The sequence below is a fragment of the Schistocerca serialis genome, chromosome 12 (genome assembly GCF_023864345.2).
Source record: "Schistocerca serialis cubense isolate TAMUIC-IGC-003099 chromosome 12, iqSchSeri2.2, whole genome shotgun sequence".
In the NCBI taxonomy this organism is placed as follows: Eukaryota; Metazoa; Arthropoda; class Insecta; order Orthoptera; family Acrididae; genus Schistocerca; species Schistocerca serialis.
The window spans coordinates 105188895-105208087 of record NC_064649.1 but is presented as its reverse complement, the minus strand read 5'-3'; the positions used below and the strand labels follow the sequence as shown (position 1 = coordinate 105208087).

The following is a 19193-nucleotide window of genomic DNA, read 5'->3' as shown; positions in this document are numbered from 1 at the left end:
TGGAATAATAACAGATACGACCAAACTGTCTAGTTTCTTCTGTTTTATTTAACGTAACTTTGTTCACAGTTTTATTTTGCATTCACCACTCATTCACACTCTGATGTGGAGTATATGCGAGTGTCTGAACCCTAACTCCCAAGTTCCATCGAATCCCTTTGATGAACAGTTTTGGTTGCTCGTCACCAACAGTCAATGATAATGATACAGTATTTTGTAATTGACTCTTCTAGTTTAGCCACCGCTCTTCACAAATGGTTGTTAGGCATAAGACAATTACACACTTTTCTCTCCGATCCGCTGTTATTAAGAGTTCGCGTAAAAGTTAACGTTTTTCTCCTTTTCATAAATTGGAGCCCGCTCTCTGTGATATAATTAAAAAAAAACAAAACGGTCTCAACACCGCGTCCCTCGTGAGATGCGTATAGATTTATCCTGGAATTGGCCACTCTGTACTCAATTTAATGACCACACTTCGCTATCCATGATTTCGTGTAACTAATTGTCCTTTTGTTACTCTGATCATATACCGTAGTTATTTAAAACTCGCCCTTATATTTTTTCACAATGCACAATTAGCACTTCTTTACTTGTTTATTTCTAAGAGTAAACGAAAAAATGACGCCGTATCATCGGCTTCGTCGATATGAAGCAAACACCTCAATATGCCCAATTTTACCTCTTCTTATAGGATCGGCTACCTTACTCATTAATTTACTACATATTATTTCCAATAACACTAGACAGGTATCAAAGTTATATTTTAATTGTATTCAAAAGCATGTTATTATTATTATGACCGACCAAATCATAACAAATCGCACGGCGTGTGTTTTTAACGATAGCTTCACACTCGCCGAGCCTTTATTCATGCAATATTATATATAAATATACAGACAGGACCGAAAGATCGACCTCTCCACTGTAACCAATAGAGGCAAATACGCTATTCAAGTTCCATTACGTCTATCTTGACTCGTATTGTTACAACGGTCACAGTGTGGCCACGTCCATTGGGTTGGTGAAGAGATGATAGGGGCGAGAGCGTATCATCCATTCACTTCTCCTGGGGTGCCCTGGTGGCACCAGCGGGCAGCTGCAAAGGCCACGCAGTCCCGTGAACAAGGAAAGCTGGGGAAAGAAAAGCAGCAGAATCACGGGGCAAATGACATGCGCGAATTTGGTTCTGGTGACAGTGCTGAAAAGCATCAGGACCTGCAATCAAATACATAGAAGACCCAATGCATTCTTGGATCATGCCTCTTTCCCAGTGCCCCCAGTTGTCATAAACCCTGAAAAGAACAAGATCACATGGTGCAAAGTGTTACAGTGGACTATTGGCAGGGCCGGATGCTGCGGTGGTTGTAGCAAGTGTAGCAGTGTCTGATGGTGGTGGCCATGCAGAAGTTCTGCTAGTGCTGGTACATTTTGTGGGTGAGAGCCATAGGAGGCGAGAAAGAGTTGCAGCGTCTATTCCTGTGTGTGGGAGATGCGAAGCTTGGCCACCTGTTGCTTCAAAGTGCGTACAAAGCATTCTGTTTCTCCATTGGACTGTGGGAGAAACAGCAGTTTTTTGAGATGATGAATGCCATTCTGTTCACAAAACCGCCAGCCAATGTGGCCGAGCAGTTCTAGGCACTTCAGTCTGGATCCGTGTGACCGCTACGGTCGCAGGTTCGAATCCTGCCTCGGGCATGGTTGTGTATGATGTCCTTAGGTTAGTTAGGTTTAAGTAGTTCTAAGTTCTAGGGGTCTGATGACCATAGCTGTTAAGTCCCATAGTGCTCAGAGTCATTTGAACCATTTTGTTCACAAAACCGTCCAAAAGTACGTGAGGTGAACTGCAGTCCATTGTCCGACACAAGTACTTCTGGCAAACCTTCGATGTAAAATATGGAGGACAATGCTTGAATGGTGCTGTGTGATGTGGTAGAGTTTGTAGGAACCGTCAAAAGGGAACTTGCTAAAAGAGTCTACCACTATGAGCCAAGGGGTCCCAAAATGGTCCTTAAAGCCAGTGTGTACTCGTTGCCATAGCAATTGAGTCTTAGGCCAAGTTGAGAATGTCTGTGATGGAGCGGATGGCTCTCTGCGCATGCGTGACACTTTGGTGCCATCTGTTATATGTGGGCGCCCATGCCCTGCCAGTTACAATGCTGGCACACTAAATGTTTAGTGTGAACAATTCGCAACTGTCCTTGGTGGGGCAATAATCAACACTTTGGGAATAAGCCCACATGATTGTCTACTGTCATTTTGAATTAGAATCACACCCTGAAAGATTATGCTAACGGCCAAAATATCAGCTGGGTACTGTTCAATGAACAAAGCCAAGATGTGCGAATGTAATGCAACAAAATCTTGAGATCTGGGTCTGCTTCTGTGGTCTGTGCAATTTTTCTGTAGTGCAAGGGAAAAGATTCCAGCAATTCAGAATCCTTCACATTCGATTTGGTAGCAAGATGCGGTAGACGCATCAAAATCAGAGTCTGGACCAATTGGAAGGTGAGATAGGGCATCTGCATTGCCATAGGTCTCTACACAATTTCATACACATACTGCAAAAGCAACAAAGCCCAAAGTTGCTGTTTTTGAGCAGTGCGTGTAGGAACCGGCTTTGACAGATGAAACAGGGACTGCAAAGGCTTGTGAACTGTCACAAAATAGAACTTGTGACAATGCAAATAGTGATGGAATTTTGCCATACCATACACAGTAGCAAGAGCCTCTTTATCTGTTTGAGAATAATTGCAGTGGGCTTGAGTTAACAAGTTTGAGGCAAAAGGAATATATCTGTGTTTTGCATCAATTCTGTGCGAAAGCACAGTGCCGACTCCGTAAGAAAGGGTCTTGACAGTTTTTAGTCCAAACAAAAGGTACATTTTTGCGACCCAAGCGATGCAGTGGAGCCGCGATCTGAGCTACATTTCGTATAAACCGAATGTAGTGTTACCTTGCCCAGTACTGGCTGCAGTTCAGACACATTGCGAGAAACAGTCTGGTCATGGATTGCAAGCAAATGAGGTTGGACGGGGTGCACACCCTGATTGTTTATCGCATGACCTAAACAACATGTAGTTCAGTTTGAAAAAAGCCACACTTTTCAAGACAACACTTGAGTCCTGCTTCTGGCAACACTCGAAAATGAGTATACAAATTGGCAGTGTGTTCCTCTGGTGTACGACCTGAGACGACAGTAACATCAAGGTGGTTTGAACAAAATGGCACTTTTGCAGTCAGCTGTTCCAAGTAACGTTGAAAAATGTCAGGTGTGGAAGCACTGCTGAAGGGCAAATGCAAATACTTGAACAGAACTAAGTGTGTATTTACAACAAACACTTTCTGCAGTTCTTCATCCAATGGAATTTGCAAGCAGCATCACACAAATCTATCTTAGAAAAGTAATGTTCTGCACCAAGCTTGTCCATGAGTTCCTCAGGGCAAGGTGACGAATAAGTGTCAGCTAGTGTCTGTGGATGGTAGACTTTGAAGTCAACACAAATGCGAATGTGGCCAGAAGGCTTACGCAACAAAACTAGTGGACTTGCCCTTTGACTAGCTTGAATGGGGCCAATTATACCATTATCCTGCAATTCTTTCAGTTCACTGGCTACTTTGTCTCATAAAGCAATTGGAACAGGGCGGGCCCAGAAAAAATTAGGCTGTGCATTGTCTTTCAATGTAATACATGCTGAGAAGGTATTAGCTTTTCCCATTCCTTCTGAAAATAGTTCAGGAAATTCTTTAAGCAAGCTATTGACACTGTCTTTTGGATCTCAAGCTGGTATGGGAAGTACATTGTCGTGGATGCCAAGTCCAAACAAATTAAAGGCATCTAATCCGAAAATGTTCTGACTGTCTCTTGCTTTCAACACAGTAAATGCTGCAGTCACTACAGATGCCTACTGTAGCGGCAACACTGCAGACAGACCAGTGATGCGGGTTGCCGACTCCGCTGTGAAGTCTGGCCGACACGAGTGTTTACACTCAAGTACCGCAGTTAACAACTAACACGTAGGTGTGGCGAACATCCGTCAGAGGGCATCAACTAACAGCAGAGGAAGGGGGCGCAGTGAACAACGAACCATTTCCTGGTGTTCACGTGTGTGCAAATAGTCCCGGAAATATGCTTCCACCCAGGGCTAGATAAGCCCGTACTGGCCGTTCGGCAGGCAGTTCTCGACTCACCGAGTGCAGAGAAGATCTCCGGGTCCAGCAGTGTGCCACCTCAACCGTCCTCTCTTCTGCAACAATTGTGATACGTCGCTTCTGTGGTGTCACCGCCAGACACCACACTTGCTAGGTGGTAGCCTTTAAATCGGCCGCGGTCCGTTAGTATACGTCAGACCCGCGTGTCGCCACTATCAGTGATTGCAGACCGAGCGCCGTCACACGGCAGGTCTAGAGAGACTTCCTAGCACTCGTCCCAGTTGTACAGCCGACTTTGCTAGCGATGGTTCACTGACAAAATACGCTCTCATTTGCCAAGACGATAGTTAGCATAGTCCTCAGCTACGTCATTTGCTACGACCTAGCAAAATGCCATTACCAGTTACTATTGATGCTGTAAAACATGTACCGTCAAGAGCGATGTTCACCATTTACGGATTAAAGTTAAGTATTCCCACAGCCACATCCTTTTTTACTAAAGTCTAACTTCCTTGTCCTGTTCCAGACCTCACGCCAGCCTGCGTGAGCTAAAACGCGTGCCTTTCGGCTTCCTCTCATAGTGGGTTGGCTCTCTTGCCAATCCACAACAGCTTCCATCGTGTTAGGCTGTCTACCAGCTACTAACAGCTGACTTTGACGTGGAACAGTTGTACGGGTATAGAGTCGAAGGGAACTCTGATTATAGGAACTTGTTGTTATTTCCTTGATCCGAAGAAAGAATCCTTATTGTTTTTTTTTTAGTTTTGGAGAGTGTGGTACTGATGGTGGCTTATTGCGGTTTCCTTAATAAAAAGTTGGCAATACGATTTGGTTCTCACTCTGTAGATTTAGCAGTAAAATTCACTGGTCTGGTGTGAGATTTGTAAGTCTCAGGCAAACCACACTGTCCAAGCACTGGTATTTCCTGTCCGTTGTAAGCAGTGAGGTGCTTGCTAGATTTAGAAAGGTGTGGTGAGCCTAACTGTTCATACGTGGCACACTTATGTAAAGTTACTGAGATACCTGTGTGTAACTGAATGTTCACACGACATTCGTAGTGAGACAAAGTTTGTTAGAATGTCGTTGCACAGCACTAGGGCGAAAAGGAAGCACAACCTTAATCTGTCATAGATTTAGAAAACACAATGTTCATTGCATGTGCACGAACCTGTTTTTCTGGAAGTGGTCAAAATTGGCATTTTTGTGCCATTGCAAACAAACTGCTTGGACGTGGCCTTTTTTTCCACAAGTGTAAAACATTGCACTACGTGATGGGCAATCCTGTCTTTTATGGCGAGCAAGACATCTAGTGTAAGACTTCAGTAAGTTCACAGGTCTGCTTACCTGCCTGCTTGTCTGTGTACATGGTTGTTGTTGTGGCTGCTCGGGGCAGTTGCGAACTAGGGGCGAACTCGCCCCTACAAATCGGGGCCCGGTCAAACTTATCAGTCGCTACAGCACCGAAATCATATTGCTCTAAGATTCGCAACTCTTGAGAAAGTGATGGGTCAGAGTATTTCAAGATCTCTTCCTGTATTCTACTATCTGGGACATTGAAACTTATAGCATCTTTAATCATTAAGGCACTGTAAAAGTTGCCAGAAGTACATATAAATTTACACTTCCTAGTCATGCCCGTTAATTATGTATACCACTGACTGTACATCTGTTCAAAACTCTGAAAATGGTATTCCACCACCCACCCAACATATGCAGTATTCTACTGCACCCAATGACAGACCTACCGCCAACCGCACACCTCATGTAGCATACCTATGTGGGAGACCCAGCTGCAAGACCTTTCCAATACACCCACTCTTCACGTCCGACTCAAGTCCCGTCATGGGCTTGTCGTACCACAGACAGGGGGAGCTGCAGAAAGTCACTTGGTATACCAGCTGTGATGCCATTTATGCACAGCTTTTTATGTGGACATAACAAGCAACCAGCTGTCAACCCTAACGAAAGGTCACGTTCAAAACTGGACAAGAGTACTGTAGACTACCTGGCAGCAGAATATGGTGCAGAACACAATGTGGTGGTTTTAAATGGCTGCTTCATAACGTGTGCCGTGCGGGAACTCCCCCACAGCACCATCTTGTATGAAGTATGTAGGTAGGAGTTGTCCTTACAAGACGTCCTTTGGCCCCTTAAATCCTTCTGGCTAGTCTTTGCTAGCCCATTGCCCCACACCAACCTTTGCTCTTTACAACAGGACTGTGACTTCACTCATCCTGCACCCACACCCCCCACCCTTGCAGTCTTCCATTCCTCTGCTCTATCTCCCCTCCCAATGAACACATCACCATCGTTGTGCACTGGACACAACTCCCCCTGCAGCCAATTGCTCTACCTCCCCTCCCAATGAACTTCTTGTCTACAAGAATTTGTCCTAAAGGTAAGCAAAGTTATCACTTCTGCTCGCATCACCTTGACTTGTAAAGTTATTTACTACGGTTTGTTTGGTGCATAAGTTTGTAGCATTTTGTTTTGTGTGTTGGTATTACAGCTGCTGTGGCTTTATTATTGGTTGTGATTTGTTATTTGGAATTAACTGTTGCTATTTGAGTTTACATATTGTCATTTGGAGATAGTGAGTGGAGCTCTGGACACTAGAAAATCGAATGCCAAGTTGAGAAATCAGAACATTTCCGACATGTTCTTCTGTTTGAGATCAGTAGAAGCAGCCAGAAACGTATGCACCTAGTATGCGGATAATGCCACTGGATACAGCACAGCAAGAAAATGGTTTTCTCATTTTAAGGAGGATTGTTTTGATAATAGTCACTCTCCACATTTGGGAAGACCAGTGAAGGCCATTTAAACACATTAACCCACAATGATCCGTGTCATTGTACTCGAAAAACTGGCAGATGTGGTGAATTGTGATCATTCTACTATCGTATGACATTTGCATCTGATTGGGAATGTCCAGAAATCGGCTGTACGGGTACCGCATGGTCGAAGTTAAAATCACAAAAATCAGCAGGTGCCCATATGTGCATCTGTGCTTGCTCATCATCAATTAGCTCGTGAACGACACTGACCATTCCCATCCTCTACCATTACTGCTGGTGAGAAAGTCTGTTTGAGCCCAAACAAAACAACTACTCCCCATACAAAGGCATGCGTGCATCCTTGAAAGATAATATTGCGCATCTATTGGAACAGCGACGGTGTGGTGTACTACTAACTGCTTCCCCGAGGTGTGATCATCACTGCTGACATTTATTGTCAACAACTGAGACATATTGTAGAATGGTGACCGGGAAGACTGCGTGAAAAATGCTCCTCTGCGACAGTGCCTGCCCACATTCTGTTAGACCAGGGCTTCACAACATACGTGCTCGCTGAGCAAGCTGTGAGCATCAAGGCGCGAGCACGCTACTCCCACTACCGGACCAGAGCGGAGAGTGGGAAAAGTCAGGTGGGGCACACAACAGCTGCCCCCAGTCAATGTAAATCTGCGGCCACCTGCAGGGATATCACTCACGAATTACTACTGCGACAAATGAAACAAATAAAGGAGAATGTACATGTGCCACATAATTTTATTAGCTTAGTGTATGCCTCTACATTCGCATTAATTTGTGAACTGTTACACAATAAAAGGTGTCACTGAAGTGTGGGATTCTCGGTTATCTTGTAGTTTTTGCCCTTTACAATTGCGTCTATGTTCGGAGTAATTGTTCTTGTGCATTTTAGGCGCAGCGTGCAGTTTAAATTTCGATCAGACAATGCATTTCTCAGGCGCGTCTTGTTACATTTCATTGCAGAGAACAGTTGTTCACAAATATACGTGGAACCGAACATTGATATTATTGTAGCCGCCAGTTTGTGCAAACGAGGAAATCTATCCTGAGGGAAGTGTCTGTAGAATTCCAAAATGTTTTTCTTGTTTTGAAATTTGTCTCTGTATTCTCTGTCAAGAATTTCTTGCTGGGGCTCAGGACGAATCTCTTAAATATTCGCTGAATATGGAGAGAACAGATCAAAATCACTGTCTAGTGCTGTCAGATCTTGAAAGCGCTGATCAACCAAACTATGTGAATAACGTTCACAGTCTTTGTGAACATCTTGCATGGATGATAATTTAGGAAAATGAGCTAGGTTTCCTGTTTCCAGCTGACTCACCCAAAGTGTCAATTTCATTTTAAAAGTTCCTATTCGATCTATGAAATGAATAATTAGCAGATCTTTACCTTGTAGTAAAATGTTCAAAGCATTCAGATGGCTAGTTAAATCTGCTAAGAACGCGAGATCACATTCAAACGTGCGCGCGCATTTCGCCTCCCTCCCTCCCTACTCCGCGACCGTGCACCTGCTCGCGAGCACGTGCCTGAGCAGACGCGAGTACTCACGCTCAAAACCGGCCAGTTGTTAAGCCCTGTGCTAGACTGACAAAACATGCTAACAGGAGTTGGGTTGGGAAGTCATTCTGCAGCCACATTATTCCTCCACCTTGCCTCAGATTTTCACCTTTTCCATTCTCTATCGAACAACCTTCGAGGAATTTCCTTTCTGGATGAAAATGCCCTCTGAACGTTGAACAACAAGTTCTTTGCCTCAAAACCGTATAATTTCTACAGTTGCAGAATTGGAGAGTTACACCAGCCTTGGCAGATTGTTGTAAATAGTGAAGGAGAATATATCATTGGTGACTTGTGTCTCTTATGTGTATGTGTTACGTTTATCAAACTTACGGAAAAATGCAACAAACTTATGCACCAACACAATACTAATTACCTTTATGACAGTCAATAGGGGCAGCAGAGAAAAGTGGCTGTATAAAACAGAATGCTGATGGAAAAAAATTTGAGAAGCCCTGCTGTAGGGTATCATTTGTGACGTAGTATTTCAATATAAACAATGGAAATTAGAGGTAGGAATATCAACAATGGTAGAAAAGTTTACATTGAGTTTCAGGCAGACAAAATAAAGACAGTTTCATGTAAACTTTCAGATAAAGCCTTCTTCATAAAAGAGAAATTCAGACACATTCACAAACGCAAGCACACCTCACACACGCGTGACCGCTGCTGCGGCCGGAGGTTGTCATTGTGTGTGAGGTGTCCTTCCTCGGATGAATGTGTGTGTATCTCTCTTTCTGAAGAAGGATTTTGCCAAAAGCTTACGCGGAACAGTCTTGTCGTGCTTGTCTTCAACTGTGAGCAGCAATCTATCCATTTATAATATTGTTAATGTTTCAATGTCATATTTTAACGCAATGTCGATCTATTATTGTTAATGAGAAATCTGTGATTGGGAAGAGTGAATAATATTGGTTTCAGCGGCAGGAAGCACACTCTTAATCTGAGACTTCCGTAACACCCAATTGTGCGCCACTGTCGGCACGGGAGGAATGGCAGAGGGCAGACGCAAGTGGGGCGAGCCGTCAACGAAGGTCCGTCGCAACAGTGAGATGGCCGAGAAAAATGATTCGGCTGATGGAGGGACGCATTTTCACCACCTCCCAGATGAAGTTATGATCAGTATATTTTCCTCCTTGAGCTTCAGCGACCTCGTGGACATCGTGCAGAATGTTTGTGTGCGCTGGAGGAGGCTGTCGCAAGACCCGATGCTCTGGCTCGACAAAGAGTACGTCGTCACAGCGAGGTAAGCGACAGTGGCTGTTACTGCTATTCGGGGTGACTAGTCTGAACACTGCAACAGCTCTTTCGTTTTATTCAATTTGCATTTTTGTTCTGATGACTTAACAACCATTAGTAATATTCTATTTGTATTTTAACTATGTTACATCTTCTATTATCCCTATTTTTATTCCCGTGTCCAAACGACCAATGGTAGTTTCCAATTTGCTTTTTAATTCCGATAAGACCTCCTTTTTACACTTTTCAGCAGACTTATCCAAAAAATTGTAAAATTAAGGGAAACATAGGACACACAACAGTCAAAAATAAGTAAATTACTCTTCTTACTGTCATTATCTTTATATCATTCAAACTATGAAATAACAATTTAAATTTTGCTTATTTAAAAAAAATCTAAAATAAGGGGTTGTGTTTCTTTCTTATGGAGCATCTTGAGGGGGAGGAATATTGACATCAGGTCTAAAACGTATCTATGAATAAGTTTGACTTTTATATTGGGGTTTGTGTGCTCATCGTTGCAGACGATCTGTCGCAGCCGAAGTCCTGGATAACAGCTCGTGTAAAATTTAACTATAAAGTGAAATGAATATTTAATCCAGTATAATGTTTCAGCTGAATATTTATTATGGTCTCAAAGTAAATAAAAGCATCTTGACAAATCTGAAATAAACAGTAACATACTTACAATAATTAAATGAATCTTGCTCAGCAAGCTACAAGTCTTCTGTCCAAATATACACAAAGTACTGACTCACTATGCCAATATGGCTACCACTATATATATATAATCTAAACAATCCTGAACAATCCTCGGCATTGTTTAAAATGATTTTTTGATTAAGTAACAATTAAAATTAACATATAAAAACTGAAAATACATATATAAACGATATAAACGTATGTTTGCTCCAGAACAGCAAGTACAATTCTGTATTAGTTTGTGTTCGTTATTTTATTCCAGTATAACTTGTCGAATATGAAATTACAATAATGCATTTTCATATTTTATTAATTACTAGAGGCTCCCTTTATGGAAAATGTTCCCTTCATTTACAGGGCTTCTATACTTTAAGATAATTGGGATGTAATAGTTAGTTTTGTAGCTATAATTTTTTCAGACAAATTACATATTTTGTTCACATGTGCGATCCTGAATTAGACTGGAAAATGTTTGTTTTAAGTGGGTCTTAATGAGCTGTTACGTTTCAGCACCCTCCAAAAGGATTTGTGAAACTGAAAGTTGAACGAAACATTTTCTGATAGATCTGTGTAACAGTACACATTTTGCAGTAAACTGGAGGAACAGGCATTCTATTTATGGTATGGGATAAGTCCTGTGTTTGATTAAATGTGTAAATTAAATATGAAACATTATGCAAAAATTATTACTCAATAGTACAAGGAAAGAAGAAGTTATTTCTTAACTGTATGAACATTGAGAATTCAGTACACTGACTGTTTTGTAGATAGTCTAGGTGTTGCAGTATGCAGACTGCTTTGTTGAATGAAATGTCTGACCAATGCCCAATCTTACTATTTTTCATTTGTCAAGACACTTCCAACACCTCCTTCCCACCTTTACAATCATTACATTAATAATGTATTTTTTCAGGAATATACGCGCAACGAAGTTGTGGCTTTTCCCTTCACAGTAAGTGCTAGCATATAACGGAATGATACGTAAGAGTATACAAAAACTTGAATAAGTGACTAATACATCATATTGGTTGTGTTTTATAAGTGATTGAAACATCACCAACAATTATGTGGTTGAGCCTTATACACAGGTATGTGCTCACCACTTGGGTGTGAATACACAATAAATGAATCATAAGTGAGTGGTACATCATGACAAAACATGGTTAGGCATTATACATTGGTAAGTGTTCACCACATAGGAGTGCATACACAATAAATCCTTCTTTCCACGAACAATAAGAGACTGGAATAGAAGGGAGAACCAATAGGTACTCAAGGTACCCTCCGCCACACACCGTCAGGTGGCTTACGAAGTATAGATGTAGATAAATGAATCATAAATTACTGGTACATCATGACAAAAATATGAATAGGCTTTATACATTGGTAAGTTGGTTTGAGTATATCCATACGAGAAAGAGCTGGTATGTTGATAGACACAATAAAATAAAAAAAAAAAAAAAAAAAAACACACACGCACACACACACAAATTTAAAGATTTCGCAACCCACGGTTGCTTCATCAGGAAAGAGGGAAGGAGAGGGAAAGATGTGGGGGGTAAGGAGTCATTCCAATCCCGGAAGCGGAAAGACTTACCTTAGGGGGGGGGGAGGGGGGGGGGGAAGGGACAGGTATACACTTACATGCGCATGCGCACGCAGGCACGTGCACGCACACGCACAGAGAGAGAGAGAGACACACACACACACGCGCACGGCACACGCACACAAACAAACACACACACACACAGAGAGAGAGAGAGAGAGAGAGAGAGAGAGAGAGAGAGAGAGAGAGAGAGAGAGAGAGGGGGGGGGGGAGGGAGGGGGAGGGGATGAACCCTATGAAATCCCCAAACCACCTTCCCTACCCTCTGTCTCCAACCTTGTAACCACCCCCAGTGTAAAACCCGTTCCATGCACCACCCCACCACCACCTACTCCAGTCCTGTAACCCGGAAGATGTACACGATCAAAGGCAGAGCCACGTGTGAAAGCACTCACGTGACTTACCAACTGAGCTGCCTACACTGTGAAGCCTTCTACGTGGGAATGACCAGCAACAAACTGTCCATTCGCCATTCGCATGAACGGACACAGGCAGACAGTGTTTGTTGGTAATGAGGATCACCCTGTGGCTAACACATGCCGTAGCGCATGGCCAGCACATCTTGGCACAGTGTTACACCATCCGGGTTACCTGGATACTTCCCACTGACACCAACCTATCAGAACTCCGGAGATGGGAACTTGCCCTTCAATATATCCTCTCTTCCAGTTACCCACCAGGCCTCAACCTCCGTTAATTTCAAGCTGTAACCCCTCGCACATCATCTGTCATTCTACAACATCTTTGGCTCTGTACTTCCGCCCCGACTGACAACTCTGTCCAATCTCTTTGCATTTACATATGTCTGCTTGTGTCTGTATATGTGTGGATGGATATGTGAGTGTGTGCGCGAGTGTATACCTGTCATGTTTTCCCCCTAAGGTAAGTCTTTCCGCTCCCAGGATTGGAATGACTCCTTTCCCTCTCCCTTAAAACCCACATCCTTTCGTCTTTCCATCTCCTTCCCTCTTTCCTGATAAAGCAACCGTTGGTTGCGGAAGCTTGAATTTTGTGTGTATGTTAGTGTGTCTATCGACCTGCCAGCGCTTTTGTTTGACAAGCACATCATCTTTGTTTTTAGATATATTTTTCCCACGTGGAGTGTTCTATAGGGGACAAAAAGGACAGGTATACACTCGCACGCGCACACACACATATCCATGCACACATATACAGACACAAGCAGACATATTTAAGGGCAAAGAATTCTTTGCCTTTAAATATGTCTGCTTGTGTCTGTATATGTGTGTGTGTGTGTGTGTGTGTGTGTGTGTGTGTGCGCAAGTGTATACCTGTCCTTTTTTCCCCCTAAGGTAAGTCTTTCCGCTCCCGGGATTGGAATGACTTCTTACCCTCTCCCTTAAAACCCACATCCTTTCATCTTTCCCTCTCCTTCCCTCTTTCCTAACGAAGCAACCGTTGGTTGCGAAAGCTAGAATTTTGTGTGTATGTTTGTGCTTGTTTGTGTGTCTATCGACCAGCCAGCGCTTTTGTTTGGTAAGTCTCATCATCTTTCTTTTTAGATATATTCTTTCCACGTGGAATGTTTCCCTCTATTTCTGCACTATTGAAGATATTGAAGGAAAAAAAAAAAAAAAAGAATTTATTCCCGGGAGCGGAAAGACTTACCTTAGGGGGAAAAAAGGACGGGTATACACTCGTGCGCACACACACACACACACACACACACACACACACAAGCAGACATATTTAAAGACCTTTAAATATGTCTGCTTGTGTCTGTATATGTGTGTGTGTGTGTGTGTGTGTGTGTGTGTGTGTGTGTGTGTGTGTGTGTGTGTGTGCGCGAGTGTATACCCGTCCTTTTTTCTCCCTAAGGTAAGTCTTTCCGCTCCCGGGAATAAATTCTGTTTTTTTTTTTTTTTTTTTTTTTTTTTTTTTTCTTCAATATCTTCAATAGTGCAGAAATACTAGCTTGTTTCCCCGATCCTCCTGTATAATAGGCTTTAGTGAACAACAACAAGTGGTACCACAGTAAATTAGAAGGATCTCAGCAATAGAGGCATATGCATGTGGACAGAGGGAAGGATAGCTTGGTACTCTGATGAGAAGTAAGAAATTAAATAGAAGATTTGGAGTGTTGGAGCTGAAGAAGAAAAGATGACAGACCCCAAAGACAGGAAAACCCTCTACCCTCCACCCCCCCTCCCCCACCCCCAACCCCCCCTGCCCCAGGACCCCTACTGTTCCAGTACTTCACTGTGGTGCCAGAGGGATAAGTGTGTTCGGCATTCCGTACAGAACGGGCTTGCCACAGCTTCACCTTCCCAGTCCCTGAAAATTAACCCCAACACTCCCTATCGACTGACCGACAAAGGTTAACAATTAGCATTCTGCAATACAAAGTAATTGACATATTTAACACTGTATTGATTAATTGAAGTAACAAATGCGAGATACAACCGGCTGACTTACAAGCAGACCCCCTAATTTGATTAAACACAGATAATTATATAAATATGAAAATATAGAAACCTGTGATGTATCTTAGACATAAACATGGAAAAACTAAAGCAAGGTACAGAATTACTGTGTTCCTCTGATATCTGTTGCTGCTCAAACATAAGGTAGTACATAAACATGAAAATATAGAAATAAGATGCACAAATATCATATTGAATTACTGCATATCCCATGTTGATAAATAAACAAAGTGAGGTGCCTCTTTGGGCAGATCATCCAAGTGTTATAATGCTCATATTATAAGTGCTTTCTCATGCATCAATATATTTGCTAAACACCATAAAGTCAAGTCTGAAAATGACCAAAAAAAGTCACATTTTCAAAATTAAACAGCAGGCAGGTCTGAGATATAAAATTTAATTTTCTGGATTCTCGTCCAAACATCATATATGTTCTCTTCTCAACTGACAATGCATATGAAGGTCCAAGGACTATTTCATTAAGTACATGTAAGAAAATTATTTCAAGTGGCAGCTCATATAAACAACAGAAGTAAGTTTGAGAATATTTTGAAAATGAGCAATCACAGAGAATTAGGTTGCATGTAACATTATATCATGGTATAATATATGTTAATACATCGCTAGTTCTAATTTTGTGCCTGTAAGTTGTAGATCTAATTAAAGTAAATATATTTCTTTTGAAGGGAAAAGAGTATTGATAATGAGTGGTTACTGAGTACCATGTTGCACGTGACAGTATATCATTGTGTTAAGTAGAGGTAGAAGATATTTCAAGCAGCAGTGCATATGAATAAACACTCGTAAGTTTGAGAATACATTGACAATAGGTGATTATAAATAATTTTATTACATGTAACAGTATATCATTGTATTAAGTGTAGATAGACCAGATTACACAGTTGATTATAGTGTGCATCGTATCATGTAAAGGTAGTTGCCAAGCAATTTACAAGAAACAGTAATTGTTAGGCTTTCAGACATCTATTTTCATGGAAAAAGTATGTCAGTTTTCAACTGTTGAAATGCATGTAGACATCATGGCTGTACCACTTGTAGGACCAAACGTCCTTATTTCTTTACAAGTCAAACACAGACTTTAGACCAACTGAACTGACATGAACATTTCAGGTCAGGAAACCACAAGGGTGGACAGAGGGATTTGCCCACAATAACTGTCAAAGGCACCTTGTTCTCATAGCTTTAAAGTTGTCATCCCAAATTTTTCAGCATCTTCTTGTAGAAACTATGAGCCACCATACATACCCACATGCAACCATAGAATCAGATTTACATTGGCATATTAAGTACCAGCAGGTTACTTCCAGAATATATATACTGCTCAACCAGCAACAAACTGTCCATTCGCATGAATGGACACAGGCAGACAGTGTTTGTTGGTAATGAGGATCACCCTGTGGCTAAACACGCCTCGGTGCATGGCCAGCACATCTTGGCACAGTGTTACACCGTCCGGGTTATCTGGATACTTCCCACCGACACCAACCTATCAGAATTCCGGAGATGGGAACTTGCCCTTCAATATATTCTCTCTTCCCGTTACCCACCAGGCCTCAACCTCCGCTAATTTCAAGTTGTCGCCCCTCACACCTCACCTGTCATTCTACAACATCTTTGGCTCTGTACTTCCGCCTCGATTGACATCTCTGCCCAACCTCTTTGCATTTACATATGTCTGCGTGCGTGCGTGCGTGTGCGTGTGCGTGTGCGTGTGCGTGTGCGTGTGCGTGTGCGTGTGCGTGTGCGTGTGCGTGTGCGTGTGCGTGTGCGTGTGCGTGTGTGTGTGTGTGTGTGTGTGGGGGGGGGGGGGTGAGATCGGCCGGGGGGGGGGGGGGGTCGGGTCGCGCGCGTGCACGTGTATACCTGTCCTTTTTCTCCCCCTAGGTAAATCTTTCCGCTCCCGGGATTGGGATGACTCCTTACACTCTCCCTTAAAATCCACATCCTTTCGTCTTTCCCTCTCTTTCCCTCTTTCCTGATGAAGAACCGTGGGTTGCGAAAGATTGAATATTTGTGTGTGTGTTTTTTATTTTATTGTGTCTATCAACATACCAGCGCTTTCTCGTTTGGTAAGTTAAAGCATCTTTGTATATATATACACTCCTGGAAATTGAAATAAGAACACCGTGAATTCATTGTCCCAGGAAGGCGAAACTTTATTGACACATTCCTGGGGTCAGATACATCACATGATCACACTGACAGAACCACAGGCACATAGACACAGGCAACAGAGCATGCACAATGTCGGCACTAGTACAGTGTATATCCACTTTCGCAGCAATGCAGGCTGCTATTCTCCCATGGAGACGATCGTAGAGATGCTGGATGTAGTCCTGTGGAACGGCTTGCCATGCCATTTCCACCTGGCGCCTCAGTTGGACCAGCGTTCGTGCTGGACGTGCAGACCGCGTGAGACGACGCTTCAACCAGTCCCAAACATGCTCAATGGGGGACAGATCCGGAGATCTTGCTGGCCAGGGTAGTTGACTTACACCTTCTAGAGCACGTTGGGTGGCACGGGATACATGCGGACGTGCATTGTCCTGTTGGAACAGCAAGTTCCCTTGCCGGTCTAGGAATGGTAGAACGATGGGTTCGATGACGGTTTGGATGTACCGCGCACTATTCAGTGTCCCCTCGACGATCACCAGTGGTGTACGGCCAGTGTAGGAGATCGCTCTCCACACCATGATGCCGGGTGTTGGCCCTGTGTGCCTCGGTCGTATGCAGTCCTGATTGTGGCGCTCACCTGCACGGCGCCAAACACGCATACGACCATCATTGGCACCAAGGCAGAAGCGACTCTCATCGCAGAAGACGACACGTCTCCATTCGTCCCTCCATTCACGCCTGTCGCAACACCACTGGAGGCGGGCTGCACGATGTTGGGGCGTGAGCGGAAGACGGCCTAACGGTGTGCGGGACCGTAGCCCAGCTTCATGGAGACGGTTGCGAATGGTCCTCGCCGATACCCCAGGAGCAACAGTGTCCCTAATTTGCTGGGAAGTGGCGGTGCGGTCCCCTACGGCACTGCGTAGGATCCTACGGTCTTGGCGTGCATCCGTGCGTCGCTGCGGTCCGGTCCCAGGTCGACGGGCACGTGCACCTTCCGCCGACCACTGGCGACAACATCGATGTACTGTGGAGACCTCACACCCCACGTGTTGAGCAATTCGGCGGTACGTCCAACCGGCCTCCCGCATGCCCACTATACGCCCTCACTCAAAGTCCGTCAGCTGCACATACGGTTCACGTCCACGCTGTCGCGGCATGCTACCAGTGTTAAAGACTGCGATGGAGCTCCGTATGCCACGGCAAACTGGCTGACACTGACGGCGGCGGTGCACAAATGCCGCGCAGCTAGCGCCATTCGACGGCCAACACCGCGGTTCCTGGTGTGTCCGCTGTGCCGTGCGTGTGATCATTGCTTGTACAGCCCTCTCGCAGCGTCCGGAGCAAGTATGGTGCGTCTGACACACCGGTGTCAATGTGTTCTTTTTTCCATTTCCAGGAGTGTATGTGTGTGTGATATATATATGGTTATAATAAAAGGAAACATTCCACGTAGGAAATATATGTCTAAAAACAAAGATGATGTGACTTACCAAATGAAAGTGCTGGCAGGTCGACAGACACACAAACAAACACAAACATACACACAAAATTCAAGCTTTCCCAACAAACTGTTGCCTCAACAGGAGAGAGGAAAGGAGAGGGAAAGACGAAAGGATGTGGGTTTTAAGGGAGAGGGTAAGGAGTCAATCCAATCCCGGGAGCGGAAAGACTTGCCTTAGGGGGGAAAAAAAGGAAAAAAGAACGGGTATACACACTCGCGCGCGCGCCCACACACACACACACACACACACACACACACACACACACACACACATATCCATCCACACATATACAGACACAAGCATGATGTTGAGAAAGTGGTTGGTGTCTTTGATGAAGGATGGGAGACTGCACGTAATGGGTTGAAGTTGTTGATCTACGTAGGCAGAGATACGTTCTGTGGGGGCTTTGTCTTTCCGCCGCCCACCTAACCTTCGTAACCTCTTAGTTCATCCCTATGAAATCCCCAAACCACCTTCCCTACCCTCTGGCTCCTACCCTTGTAACCGTCCCCGGTGTAAAACCTGTCCCATGCACCCTCCCACTACCACCTACTTCAGTCCTGTAACCCGGAAGGTGTACACGATCAAAGGCAGAGCCACGTGTGAAAGCACCCACGTGATCTACCAACTGACCTGCCTACACTGTGACGCATTCTATGTGGGAATGACCAGCAACAAACTGTCCATTCGCATGAATGGACACAGGCAGACAGTGTTTGTTGGTAATGAGGATCACCCTGTGGCTAAACATGCCTTGGTGCACGGCCATCACATCTTGGCACAGTGTTACACCGTCCGGGTTATCTGGATACTTCCCACTAACACCAACCTATCCGAACTCCGGAGATGGGAACTTGCTCTTCAATATATCCTCTCTTCCCGTTATCCACCAGGCCTCAATCTCCGCTAATATCAAGTTGCTGCCACTCATACCTAAATTGTCATTCAACAACATCTTTGCCTCTGCACTTCTGCCTCGACTGACATCTCTGCCCAAACTCTTTGTCTTTAAATATGTCTGCTTGTGTCTGTGTGTGTGTGT

At 43.9% G+C, this 19193-nt stretch overlaps 1 protein-coding gene across 3 annotated transcripts in view; it reads left to right on the top strand.

Moving 5' to 3' along the window:
• LOC126428090 (uncharacterized) overlaps nt 1–19193 on the top strand; it is a 101799-nt gene that overhangs the window by 34219 nt on the left and 48387 nt on the right. For 2 of the 3 annotated variants that reach the window (XM_050089979.1, XM_050089980.1), the window contains 2 exons: nt 9441–9765; nt 11374–11412. In XM_050089979.1, the coding sequence (XP_049945936.1) occupies nt 9512–9765; nt 11374–11412 (293 nt within the window). In that variant the 5' untranslated portion in view covers nt 9441–9511. The remainder of the gene's footprint in view (nt 1–9440; nt 9766–11373; nt 11413–19193) is intronic. The other variant, XM_050089981.1, reaches the window with a different exon arrangement.